This window comes from Myotis yumanensis, unplaced genomic scaffold, assembly GCF_028538775.1.
Source record: "Myotis yumanensis isolate MYYU_CA2020_CCGP unplaced genomic scaffold, mMyoYum1.0.hap1 SCAF_10, whole genome shotgun sequence".
NCBI lineage: Eukaryota > Metazoa > Chordata > Mammalia > Chiroptera > Vespertilionidae > Myotis > Myotis yumanensis.
This window is the reverse complement of record NW_027223761.1, coordinates 27,116,051-27,128,695: the sequence shown is the minus strand read 5'-3', so window position 1 is coordinate 27,128,695 and position 12,645 is coordinate 27,116,051. Positions and strand designations below refer to the sequence as shown.

General features: G+C 37.5%; 1 protein-coding gene across 1 annotated transcript in view; it reads left to right on the top strand.

The window, feature by feature from the left end:
• The window catches only part of ANO5 (anoctamin 5), a 71,802-nt gene that overhangs the window by 41,664 nt on the left and 17,493 nt on the right, over window positions 1-12,645 (top strand). The window contains exons 13-18 of the mRNA XM_070428153.1: window positions 1,323-1,474; window positions 4,789-4,863; window positions 6,556-6,778; window positions 9,527-9,696; window positions 10,359-10,456; window positions 12,150-12,280. Of these exons, the coding sequence (XP_070284254.1) occupies window positions 1,323-1,474; window positions 4,789-4,863; window positions 6,556-6,778; window positions 9,527-9,696; window positions 10,359-10,456; window positions 12,150-12,280 (849 nt within the window). The remainder of the gene's footprint in view (window positions 1-1,322; window positions 1,475-4,788; window positions 4,864-6,555; window positions 6,779-9,526; window positions 9,697-10,358; window positions 10,457-12,149; window positions 12,281-12,645) is intronic.

Here is a 12,645-nt window from a genome sequence, read left to right as displayed (position 1 = left end):
CATAGTTACAAATATTTTTGTGATGAGAACATTTAAGATCAACTCTTAGTAACTTTCAAATATATAACACATTATTTTTAACTATAGTAACCATGCTATATAGTTTTAACTCTATATCCCCCAAAATTGCTAATCTTATAAGTGGATATTTGTATCTTTTGACCATTTTCACCCATTTCCCCCACCATCACCAACCACCAAACTGTACTGTTTCTATGAGTTTGCCTTTTTTTTTTTTTTTAATTCCACATGTGAGACCATACACTATTTCTCTTTCTCTGTATGACTTATCTTACTTAGCATAATATCCTCAAGGCCTATTCATGTTGTTGCAGAATGGCAGGATTTTCTTTCTTAATGACAAAATATTATCCCATTGTTTATATAAACTACATTTTCTTTATCCATTCATCCATGCATGGACACTTAGGTTGTTTCATGACTTGACCATTGAAAATAATGCTGCAATGAACATGAAATACATATTTTAGGGAGAGGGGAGAGAATGTGTTATAAAATGGCTTTTACATTTTTCTTAAATTTCACTAAGGTATAATGCTTGAATGATTTCACTAAAAGACTAAATAATTTCAGTAAAAGACTGACTTTGCAAACAAAATCTAGCTGTTAATAAAAAGTTAAGTTTATTCCTTCAAATTATCTTAATGAAGAGAGAGAGTAATTAACTTGAATTTTTTCTTGCATGGACTGTTGTCTAAGGAATTAACTCAAAATTTTATATATGAGTCATTTCAATGTTATTACATAATTATGTTAATATTAAGAATTTTATAAATCTATCATCAAATAATAGTGACAGAATTGCTATCATGCAACCAAATTGATATTAAAAAATAGAGACCCTGACCTGGTGGCTCAGTTAGTTGGAGCATAACCCTGTACATCAAAAGGTTGTGGATTCAATTCCCAGTTAGGGCACATACCTAGCTTTCAATTTGATCCCTGGACGAGTTCCGGAGGCAACTGATTAATATTTCTCTCTCACATTTATGTTTGTCTTTCTGTCATTTTGTCTGTCTCTCCCTTTTTCTCCCTTCCTTTCTCTCTGTAAAATTAATAAAAACATATCAAAAAATAGAGGAAAACTATGTACCTCACTTAGGGTGGTGAACACACATATATTTATAGATGATGTATCATGTAATTATACAGCTGAAATCTATGTAGTTTTATTAACCAATGTTAATAAATTCTATTAAAAATACAATAAATCAAAATAAAGGAAAACTCAGTTATTTTCTTATTCACTGTATTTCTCCATCTCTTAATTGTATTTGTTTTTATACTTTGTTTTCCTATAGTCACATTGTTTTTGGAGTTTTGGAAACAGCGTCAAGCCAGACTGGAGTGTGATTGGGACCTGGTGGACTTCGAGGAGGAGCAGCAGCAGCTTCAGCTGAGGCCAGAATTTGAAGCCATGTGTAAAAAGAGGAAAATGAATCCTGTGACTCAGGTAGATTAGGAAACTGAAATGAGCATCCTATCTCAATGGGCACATTGCTGTAGGTTGTCTCTCAAATAATGGTGTCTATTTTAATTTGCCTTTAAGTATTCTCCAACATATAAATCATATAAACTTATTTACTTACTCTTATATTTCAAACACATAGAAAAGTAGATAGACAAGTAAAATGAACTCCAGGATGAACCCATCACACAGCTTCAATTAATATTAATTCATGGGCAATCTTGTTTTATTTATACACCTACTCCTTATGGCCATTGGATTATTTTGAAGTAAATCCAAGGAATCTTATCATGAAAGACTTTATTTTAATACCAAGTGCAATTTTAAAAAAATGGAAAACAGTGTGTATGCTCTGGGCTTTAAATATGTGTATAAATATGTATACATGGAACTAAAGATAATATGCAAAAATTAAATTAGTATTGTATTAAGATAGTGGGCTTATGAGTGATTGTTTTATTCAACTAGTCTCTCTTAATTGATTATAATGGGAAGATCATTGCACTGCTATTTGGGGTGAAAGTCTGTATTTTGGGATCTTTGACTGGCAAACCAGCTATGTGGTTGACTGAGTAATTTGACTTCTTGGCACCTTTTTTCATGTGAAAATAGAAGGTACTTTGCCATCAAACACTAGACTCTTGCCTTATTCTTAGAGTCCCTACATTTCCATAATCTGTATATTCTTAGAGTCCCTACATTTCCATAATCTGTAACCACTTTATTACCAGAAGCTATTAAAGGCAGAAAATAATATGTTTCTAACACAGTCTTTTTAGTAGCATTCCTTACTTTGTTCAGCACACTCTTCTTGCAGCATAATACTCAAAATTCTTTACATAATATAGGCATTCATTTAACATTTATTAAATTGCATTGAAACATTACAAAATTCAATAAATGAATAAAGGGGGAAGGACACCTGAGGAAATACATTAATAACTTGGGTGAAATTAACAGTTTGAAATTATAAAATTATATTACAAGTGATATTGTCATACTAATGATATTGTAGCAGAAGACCAAAGAAATACCAAGCATGCTTCCTAGAGAAAGGGAGGGACCCCGTTTATTAACACTAGTGGACTCCAGGAATAATTTCCAAACCAGAGTGAAGAAACATGCAGAGGCTTCGCTTTTTATAACCTTCTGGGGTCTTTGTCTTGCAGATATGGTTCCACCCCCTTTCATGGGCTTACAGGAAGGCCCCAGGTGTTGGGGGTCCCCAGGCCATATCCGATGACCTGTCCAGGGGCCAGCGATAACAACCTTCCCCCGCCTGCCCCAGGGCAGTGCATTGTTCACAGTTTTTATGGCCTGACACTCCTTGTAAGATCAGTTTCCTCCTCAATATTATGTATATCTGTTGGGGGAGCACAGGAGACTTGGTTGGAAAATTGTAAGGAGGACAATCTGAGAAAAGGGAAGTGTGTGGAAGGCCGCCTGCCCTGTTTATCTGAATTCCGACTTAGGGGAGTGCCCAAGGCAGTGCTCCTAATTATTCCTTAATCTTTCCAAACAATTCTGTGCAGGAGCAGACCCCCGGGTGTTTACTGGAATCCTTATGCTTAATCCCTGGATGCCCTTGCATAGAGGACAATGTAAATACATGTGTCCTTTCAAGAGTACTCACCCTACTGATTGTATCTTAAAGATAAATTTATCTCAAACTGCTGTTACAATAAAAGGCTAACAAGGCAGGCAATCAGGCTGCCTGGTCCCTTTGGCCAGGCCATCCCTTAGCCCTCTCTTTCACAGTGAAACTGTGTCAAAGTAATCTGTTCATCCATCACTCACAGGCTGCTGGTCATCCCCGGCATATATCTATTCATATTTCATGGGATAAAATAGAAAATTAAGGCAGGCTTATTGGCTTTGCCAAAAATTTTTGACATGAAAGCCACATGTACTGAATGATTACCTTTCAAACCAATTGAAAAAAAAAAAAAAAAACCAGTATGTATTGGTTCACTGTGAATTATCCACTTAGCTGTAATGACTTCCATGAAATGGTTTATTACTTAGCTGTAATTATCCACTTAGCTATAATCAGATTTTTTTTTTACTTGCTATGCTTTATTAGTGGTTAAGTACAACCAGAATTCTCACATTTGAGTCCATATTGGGAACACTCATTCATATGTTGACATCCACATACATGCACACATCCTGAGGTACAGTAAAACTCTCAGAGAGCCTACTCTACTGTTGATTTCTGTTTCCACTCAGAAAAATATACCAAAAAATGCAAAATCTTCTATTTTAAATAGAATTATATAATTTAGGTTTCTGCTTTTTTTTTTTTTTCTATATGGCAGTGTTATTTTGGGTAAAATCTAACTCTTTATGTAGCTAAGAATGTTAGCTGATTTAATTAATATCTTCCATTAATGACTTAACAAGCTTAAAAATGGAAAAGTTTGGGCCCCTGAATTTTGTGAAATCCTATAAATATAAAGAAGGCATCCTATTTAATATCATGCAGAGCAATTACAGAGCAATGAAATTCAACTTAATTCATTTGAGTTAGAATCCTATTAATAAAACCTATATATAATATGCAAATCGATTGAACGGCCTAATGACTGATATGATGCGACCACCAGGGGGAAGACACTCAATGCAGGAGCTGCCCCCTGGTGGTCAGAGTGCTCCCACAGGGGGAGGGCCGCTCCTTAGCACAGGGGCGGTGACTGGAGCCTTTCCTGCCCCCGCTGCAGGCAGGTGATAAGGAGCGAGGGGTCCCAGACTTCGAGAGCCCTGAACTGCGAGAGGGATGTCCGGCCTCGCCCTGCCCCCCCCCCCCCCCCATGGGGATCGGGCCTAAGCCAGCAGTCAGACATCGCACCAAGGGGTCCCGGACTGCAAGAGGGTGCAGGCCAGGCTGAGGGATGCCACCCCCCTGCCCTGCCCCACCGCTGCCAGTGCATGAATGTCATGCATTGGGCCTCTAATGGAATTTTAACATCATTAAAGTGTCTACTTAAGCAACTGCCCCCCCAGATTTTGACTTTATTTCTATCTACTTGAATACCACTCTAATTCAACATTCAGGAAATAGTGTGTACTCATTATGTCTCATATCACATGTAAAATATCTCAGCTAAGAGTGCTGAAGTATTCTACCTAAAGGGAAGGGACCATTGCTAGAATGTAGCTTCCCATGAGCTATACTGGACCCTTTTGGGAGGTTTTGGGAGGTTTCTTATTTAACTGGTCTTTGTGATTTTGACTACTACTTGGAATCCCAAAATTGTGGGTAGATTCTGAATTTTGCTGTGATTTCTTCAAAATTATAGGAGATGGAGCCTCACATGCCTCTGAAGAATCGGATTCCATGGTACTTCTTATCAGGAGCCACAGTAACGTTATGGGTAAGCATTTTAAAAAAACATTAGGATTATCTCAACAGTTTAATCTGAAACAGCCCTTAAATCCCTTCTTTACTTTTCTCTCCACAGTCTTTATATTAAATAGAGCTCTTATATAAAATAAACTGTAATTTACATGGATGCACCATAGTTGAACCTTGGAAAAATAGTTAGGGTGAGAGAGAGAGGTGCTTTATCTTAGAGCCTGTCCCTCCCTCTTTCCCAATTTTATTGCAAATTATTTGGCTAGTTTTTTATGTTGTTTTTTTTTTAAATCATTAGTTTATCTTTATCTCCACTTAAAATATTTGCACAAAGAGAAGAAAACACAAAAGAAAAATGTTACGTCATCTACGTGAAGAATTTAATTATTATATCCCATTTTGAGGGAATCAGGTTTTCTCCATGCCTTTTAGCTAATGATTCCTCGATCACCATAATCTATTTCCTGCCCTTCCTTTTCCAAAAGTGTTCCTTCTTACAACTGGACTTTAATTTTAGAAAAAGAAGTATGTTACCCTCTGAGAGTTTAGCATGTTGAAGTATAAAAAATTAGCAATTGTAGACTACAGCTTAACTTCACCAGTTCATAATTTCTTACCTTTAACATTTCTTATTGAAAATATTCACTTTTCTATTTTAAATTTGCATTTTCTTAGGTAATATAAAAATCATTAAAGAAAGACCATAGAATAAAGGAGGTGACAATCAATTTGGGACACTCCTAGAGAAATACTCTGAAGTGGTGTCCAGAAAGATTATTCTTTTATTTCTATTATTTATTCAGTTTGGTTCAGTTCCTCAACTTTCAGAGTAAAATTCCCCAATCATTGATATAAAGCCATCCCCAGATCTTTGTGGGTTTTTTTGCAATATGGGAAGTATACAAAATTTATACCAAACAGATGCAAATATCTGAACTGTCTGGTTTATCAGGCCTCTAATGGCAACATTCTGAGGGGAAATGAAATACAATCTTTAAATGTACTTTTCTTGGGAAAGTAAGTCATCTTCATGCTACATGTTTAACTACAATCTAGAGCAGAAGTTTGGCAAATATTTTTAGTAAAGAGGCCAGATATATTTTAGGCTTTGTGGGCCAGTCACTGGCACATAATTCTCTTTATTTTTCTTTACAACCTAAAAAATGCAAAACACATTCTTTTAAAAAATGTTTTTATTGATTTCAGAGAGAGGAAGGGAGAGGTAGAGAGAGAGATAGAAACATCAATGATTAGAGAGAATCATCCATTGGTTGCCTCCTGCACGCCCCCTATTAAGGATTGAGCCTGAAACCTGGGCATGCCCTGATTGGTAATCAAACCATGTCCTCCTGGTTCATGGACCTACACTCAACCACTGAGCTACACCAGTCAGGCAAAACACATTCTTAACTCGAGGGCCATGCCAAACTGGTAAGCAACAGGCAGAATTTGGCTTTCTGGCTAGTTTTCCTATATCTTGCTAGAGTATGGACCATGAATACTTTTCCATTTTAGACTTACCTCACTACCATATGCTTTATCTCTAACCCTTTTACCTTACCAGTGTTCATTTCCTGCCATTGGTGATGAGAGAGACTTGGTTTTCTTTCCATGTCAGAGCTGCTAAGCATAACAGAATGAGATGAAGAGCAGAGTATGTGACAGATATAATACGAGGACCAGAGTGACCAATTCTGTTTTCCTTCTGCAGATGTCTCTTGTCGTTGCCTGTTTGGTGGCTGTGATCGTGTACCGCCTGTCAGTCTTTGCTACATTTTCCAGATTCATGGAAACTGAAGCATCCTTAAAGCATGTCAAAAGTTTTCTCACTCCTCAGATAGCTACAGCACTCTCTGGGTCATGCTTAAACTTTATTGTCATCTTGATCTTGAATTTCTTTTATGAAAAGATATCTGCCTGGATTACAAAGATGGGTAAGCTGACTCTTTACTATGGCTCTGAAAAAGGGTCACTAGCAACACTACACATTCATTCTGGATCATCCCCCAGGGAGCTAATTTTTTAAAAGCACATTTTAAGGCAATTTGGGTCCATAGGTAGACCCATAGCCTGGTACTTCAGAATGCCCTAACCGCTATATCCAGGCCATCATAATGGAAGCAAGACGATGAACTAAAAAGAAGAATTAGGACTTTGTAGATCTTTTTATGTATTCTTATCTTAATTGTCCTTTCATGGGGCTAGTTCAGCGATGGTGAACCTATGACACGCGTGTCAGAGGTGACACGTGAACTCATTTTTTTGGTTGATTTTTCTTTGTTAAATGGAATTTAAATATATAAAATAAATATCAAAAATATAAATCTTTGTTTTACTATGGTTGCAAATATCAAAAAATTTCTATATGTGACACGGCACCAGAGTTAAGTTAGGGTTTTTCAAAATGCTGACACGCCGAGCTCAAAAGGTTCGCCATCACTGGGCTAGTTGAATCCTAAGTAAAATCCTCACTTTTCTCAAGGCAAAGAGAGTTTTTATTTCATGTGTATGACTTTTAGAAGGTATTTGGTTTGTAAAAACATCATGAGAACAATCAGCTTTTCCTTAATAAATCTGAAATGTAGTGCCTCTCTTTTCAGTTGCAATATTTTAGAATCTAGATTATTTTCTATTTAAGATATTGAATGTCCCCCTAAAGCAGTGGTTCTCAACCTTGGCTGCACATTAGAATCACCTGGGAATCTTTTTGAAATCCTGATTTCTGGGGCTCATCCTCCGGACATTCTGTTTCTTTGTTATGGGGTGGGGCCACAACATTAGTAACAAAGAAACAGAATGTCCGGAGGATGAGCCCCAGAAATCAGGATTTTAAAAAGATTCCCAGGTGATTCTAATGTGCAGCCAAGGTTGAGAACCACTGCCCTAAAGCCATGAGGAAAGGTGAAGGCATCACAGGTGAAAGAGTCTCAAGTGAAGTGGTCACAGGTGAAGTGGGAGACTGAGCCAGGGAGAATAGCACGGAGCATAATTGCTCCTAATCTTGCCCCAGCAAGTTGGAAATAGATCAGAGACTCAGCTCAAGGCCTCAGCTTCTTCTCTGAGTGCTCTTGGTTCAGGAGCTCCTCCTCTAAACCGTCCACTGCAAGGCCCAATGTGAACCAATAGAGCACCTCTTCCACCCAGCACTGGAGCGAGCACTGGGCAGCCACTTTCTTTAACTATGACCCTCCAATTTGGAGTTCTTCCCTCAATTATATTTGTATTTTTCTGATAGCAACAACAAAAATATCACAGCAGATAACACCCAAAAGTAAAATACTTAAAAATAGCAGCTTTCTTCTATGAGAAAAAGCACTTGTGTTCACTTTTGAGATTTTGTAAGAATGCACCTAAAATGGAGGTGTTATCTGTGTCTTTAGAATAATATGTGTATTTCAGCATCACTGAAAAAGTCATGGATTTGGTTGAATTGGGAGATCATCAGCTCAGAAAAACATGCTCTTTTATGCCTAGTGATGCTTTACTGTGGCATGAAGAGAATCTAATATTTTCTTATTTTGGAATTCATTAAATGATAGATCGTAATAAGGAGAAGGAAAATATATGCTATTACTGCCACCATTTGTGTGACATGGCTTTAAAATTTTATATAGCTACTAGTGGCCCAGTGCATGGATTCAGGCACATTGAAAGGAAATTAATTAGAAGGTGGCCGGTGGGGCAGGACTGGGCGAGATGGGCCAGACAACCCTTGGAGCCAACCTCCCGCAGCCCCTCCCTGGCCGGCCACACCTGGGGTGGCATCATGGCTTGAAAGGTGTCTATGGAGTGAGTGAGGTCCCTTTGGCAGGTGGGGTCCCTTGGCCTGGCCTGTGGGGATCAGGCTGAAACCGGCTCTCCACCATCCCCCGAGGAGTCCTGGAGTGCTAGAGGGCACTCTGCAAAGTTGCTGTCATACAGGGTGTGGAACGCAAATGCAAGTGTGCAGTAAACCAGATTCGGGGCCAACAGTGCCCCAGCAACAACATAACTCATGGCTGAAGGTGGAATCGCTCGTCCCCGTGAGGAATCGGGCTCCCTCCTCTCTGGTTTCGGGGTGTGTTACCCGAGAACCGCTGCTGCCAAGTCCCTGCAGCTCGACAGCTCCTGCGTTGAGCATCTGCCCCCTGGTTGTCAGTGTGCATCATAGAAGCTGGAGGGACACTTAGCGTATTAGTCTTTTATATATATAAATTTAATTCATGAAATGAAAACACAAATTGGTTTGCAAATTATCCTCTGCCCTTGGTATGAGCTTACTTTGCTTACACCTGATTGAAAACAGAGAGGGAGGGAGGAGGAGAGAGAGAAAAAAAGAGAGAGAAATCTCCCAAGTTTACCGGATATATAGTTGTGGGGATGAACACAGGCTCTTCAGTCTGATATGGATGGGAACTTTATATTCTGATTGTGCGACTTCAGGCCAAGTATCTCACCCCTCCAAATGTTACACTGACCACTTCCTAGGCTTCTCTGGTGATTAGATCAACACAAAGTCTCTAGTAGGCAGCCTAGCACAAGTCTATAATTAACTAAGTATTGGTGTATTATGACCAGAGTGGGAAACATTTCAGCAGGCTCTCAGAAAAATGTGACTAGATATCCACTTATCCCAGGGACTAAAAACTTTCATAAGAAACAGGAAAGTGCACTGTTAAACATTGGTGTTTTTTACTTACCAGAAATCCCTCGAACTTACCAGGAGTATGAAAGCAGCCTGACCTTGAAAATGTTCCTGTTTCAGTTTGTAAACTTTTACTCATCATGCTTCTACTTAGCTTTCTTTAAAGGGAAGTTTGTGGGCTATCCCGGAAAGTACACATATTTGTTTAATGTGTGGAGAAGTGAAGAGGTAAGAACTCTCTTGAGAAGCGAGGTTTGTTTTTTCAATAACTCAGTGTTAACCAAATACCTTTTTTTGTGCCCAGCACAAACTCAACTTTACTCAAATTGGAAGAAAAGTATAAGATACTAACTCTGTCTGCAGAGAATATTGGTTTTAGAATTCTGTCATCTAATAGATCTCCCTGTTCCTTTAGGGCAAGAAGTTATTTTTTCTTATTGTTGGTATCAAAAAATGAGCTGCAAAATGGAGTAAGTGAGTTCTATGTTCCCGAAGGCTTCCTGCAAAGGAAGAATGATAACTCTCTCCAAGTACAGCAGGGAGGACTCCACCATGGGTGTGAGCTAGGTCAGATCAGTGGTCCACAAATCTGGCTGTGCATCCAAATCACATGGAGAAAAATAACAACTTCTGCCCTAACCCAGACAGAAAGATGCAGAATTTTCTGAGAATGAGATCCACAAATGTTTTGTTAACACAACTGAGTCTAATGCAGCTATCCTAGCACTAGTCTGTGATCATGCTTGGACTATTGAGCTAAATATCACTTTATATCCCATTAGTATCCATTTCAACCCAAATCTTCAGAATCTTATCCTCTGGATTTATTTCACTGCAAAAGTTTTGTCTTTCATCATTCACTTCTCTTTGCACCCTTCCCTTCTAACTAGTGTGACCCTGGAGGCTGTCTAATAGAACTGACCACCCAGCTGACCATTATAATGACTGGGAAACAGGTCTTCGGAAACCTTCAAGAAGCCGTTTATCCGTATGTATGACTTAGAAGTTTTTGCTTGATTTAAGGAATCATGAGAGATTTCCTCTGGAAGAAGATGAAATTCTTCTATTATTGTGGTGCCTTTGTTAGCAATGTTTAAGTCAATGAAAAAGAAACTTCACATTTAATCAACAGTCGAGTGCATTAAGGTATTACAAGCTTTTAAATATGCATCACTGTTGCTTGAGTTGAAGTTGAGGGAAAGATAATTATGCCCCTTTTTAGGAAGATTTATATATCATATCCTCTATAGATTATTCTGCATGTTATATAGTCACAAATTGAACTCTGTAACAGTATCTATTTTTCATGGACACATTTAGGCAAAAATTGGTCATGAATGAAATACAGATACATGAAAGGTTTGCTTTCTATTCCAAAAGCATAGCAATACTAATACTTTTAAAAAAGTGAAAACCAAATAACAGTTGATATCAAATATAAGATGAAAATTCCCATGGATAAAAAGAGGAAGAATCATAAGCCTGTAATCTTGCAAGGCTCCTAGTTAGGAAATGACAGTGTCAGGTTTGTTTAGCACCTGTAGTATAAAGTGCTCTATTTATTTGTCTATTTTATGTGATCATGCACACTCTTTATTTTGTTCTTGGTTTTAAAGGGAATGTTTTTAACTTTTCCCTATTAAGAATAATGTTCGCCCAAAATGTTGGTAGGTGCTTATGATCAGATAGAGATAATTTCCTTCTTTTCTACCTTTTTGTCATAAATAGGTGCTTGAAATATATCAAATCTATTTTTCTGCAGCAGGTGACATGATTTTATATTCTTAAATCTGTTGGTGTGGTTTATTACATTGATTGATAAATGATTGATTAATAAAATAAAAAAAATCTTCTTGTTTCTTAAAGTAATCCAACATTATCATTATACTAGGAGCCCGGTGCACAAATTCTTGTATATTAAATGGAAATTAATTAGAAGAAATATTTTAATATCACTATTCACCCTTTCTCTATAATAGAAGTGTCAACCAAATTCATGATCGATAATGATAGATTGAAATACACGTGTGTGTTTGATGCCAGCAAGAGTTTTATATGTATCGCGCATGTGCGAGTCAACTTAGCCTTTTATAGATATAGAATAAACTTGATTAATTAGACCTGCTTTCTGATTTAGCTTAACTTTTTCCAGCCCAGTGAAGCACCCTACTTCTCTTTCAAGTTATTGTCAGCAACACAGCAGTAAATATGAACACAAAGCAAATGTTTAAGTTAATAGTGTGGTGAAGGCCTGGGAGGGGTGGATGCAGGGTGGAAAGAGTAAATGGAGGGAAAAAAGAGGCTATCTGAAGTACTTTCAACAATAAAGATAAATTTAAAAAATAAAGAGATATATACAAAGAAAAAAGTTAGTAAATTAAATAGAGAAAAACAGCCCTATGGTGATCCTCTTCTCCACGTGCTCTTTAACAGAACTGTCTCTGGTTAAATGTATTTCCATGGGAAGATTCAGGGTTATTACATTTTCTTAATCACTCCAATAAAGAACTTTTGACTCTGGCACATGTTATGAAAAGAACACTAGATTTTGATTTGGACTTTAGCTCTACTTGCTCTGTGATCTTAAATTACTTAACCTTTCTTACTTCCAATTTCTAGATCTGATTCTATAACCCTTTTAAAACACTATTTCATGTATTTACTTCTCTCACTTTCAACAGGTTGGCTCTGAATTGGTGGAGACGCCGAAAAGCTCGGACCAACTCTGAAAAGTTATACAGTCGATGGGAGCAGGATCATGACCTTGAGACTTTTGGAAGTCTTGGACTATTCTATGAATACTTAGAAACAGGTAATTTTCAACCACTTGTTTTGAAACATAGAATATGGCTGAGTAAAATAAGTGTTTTTTCATCTCTTAGTATTTCTTCCTGCTTTGGACATAGTAGGTGTTCAATAAATCATTGGACAATGGATGAGAAGATAGGTGGATGAGTATAGAAAAGATTGGCTCAACATTGGCTTTACCCACCAAACAGAATGTAGAGTGAAGTTTAGTTTTAAAACACCAATCTTAGATATATTTTTCTATTAATGGAATGTTAATATTGAACAAAATAAAATAAAGATTACTTTTTAATGCCTGTCTCAAGTTAGCTTACATAGCTGCTTCTCCCTTTATTTGCCTCTGTGGCAGCTGAGAGAGAATAAGTTGAA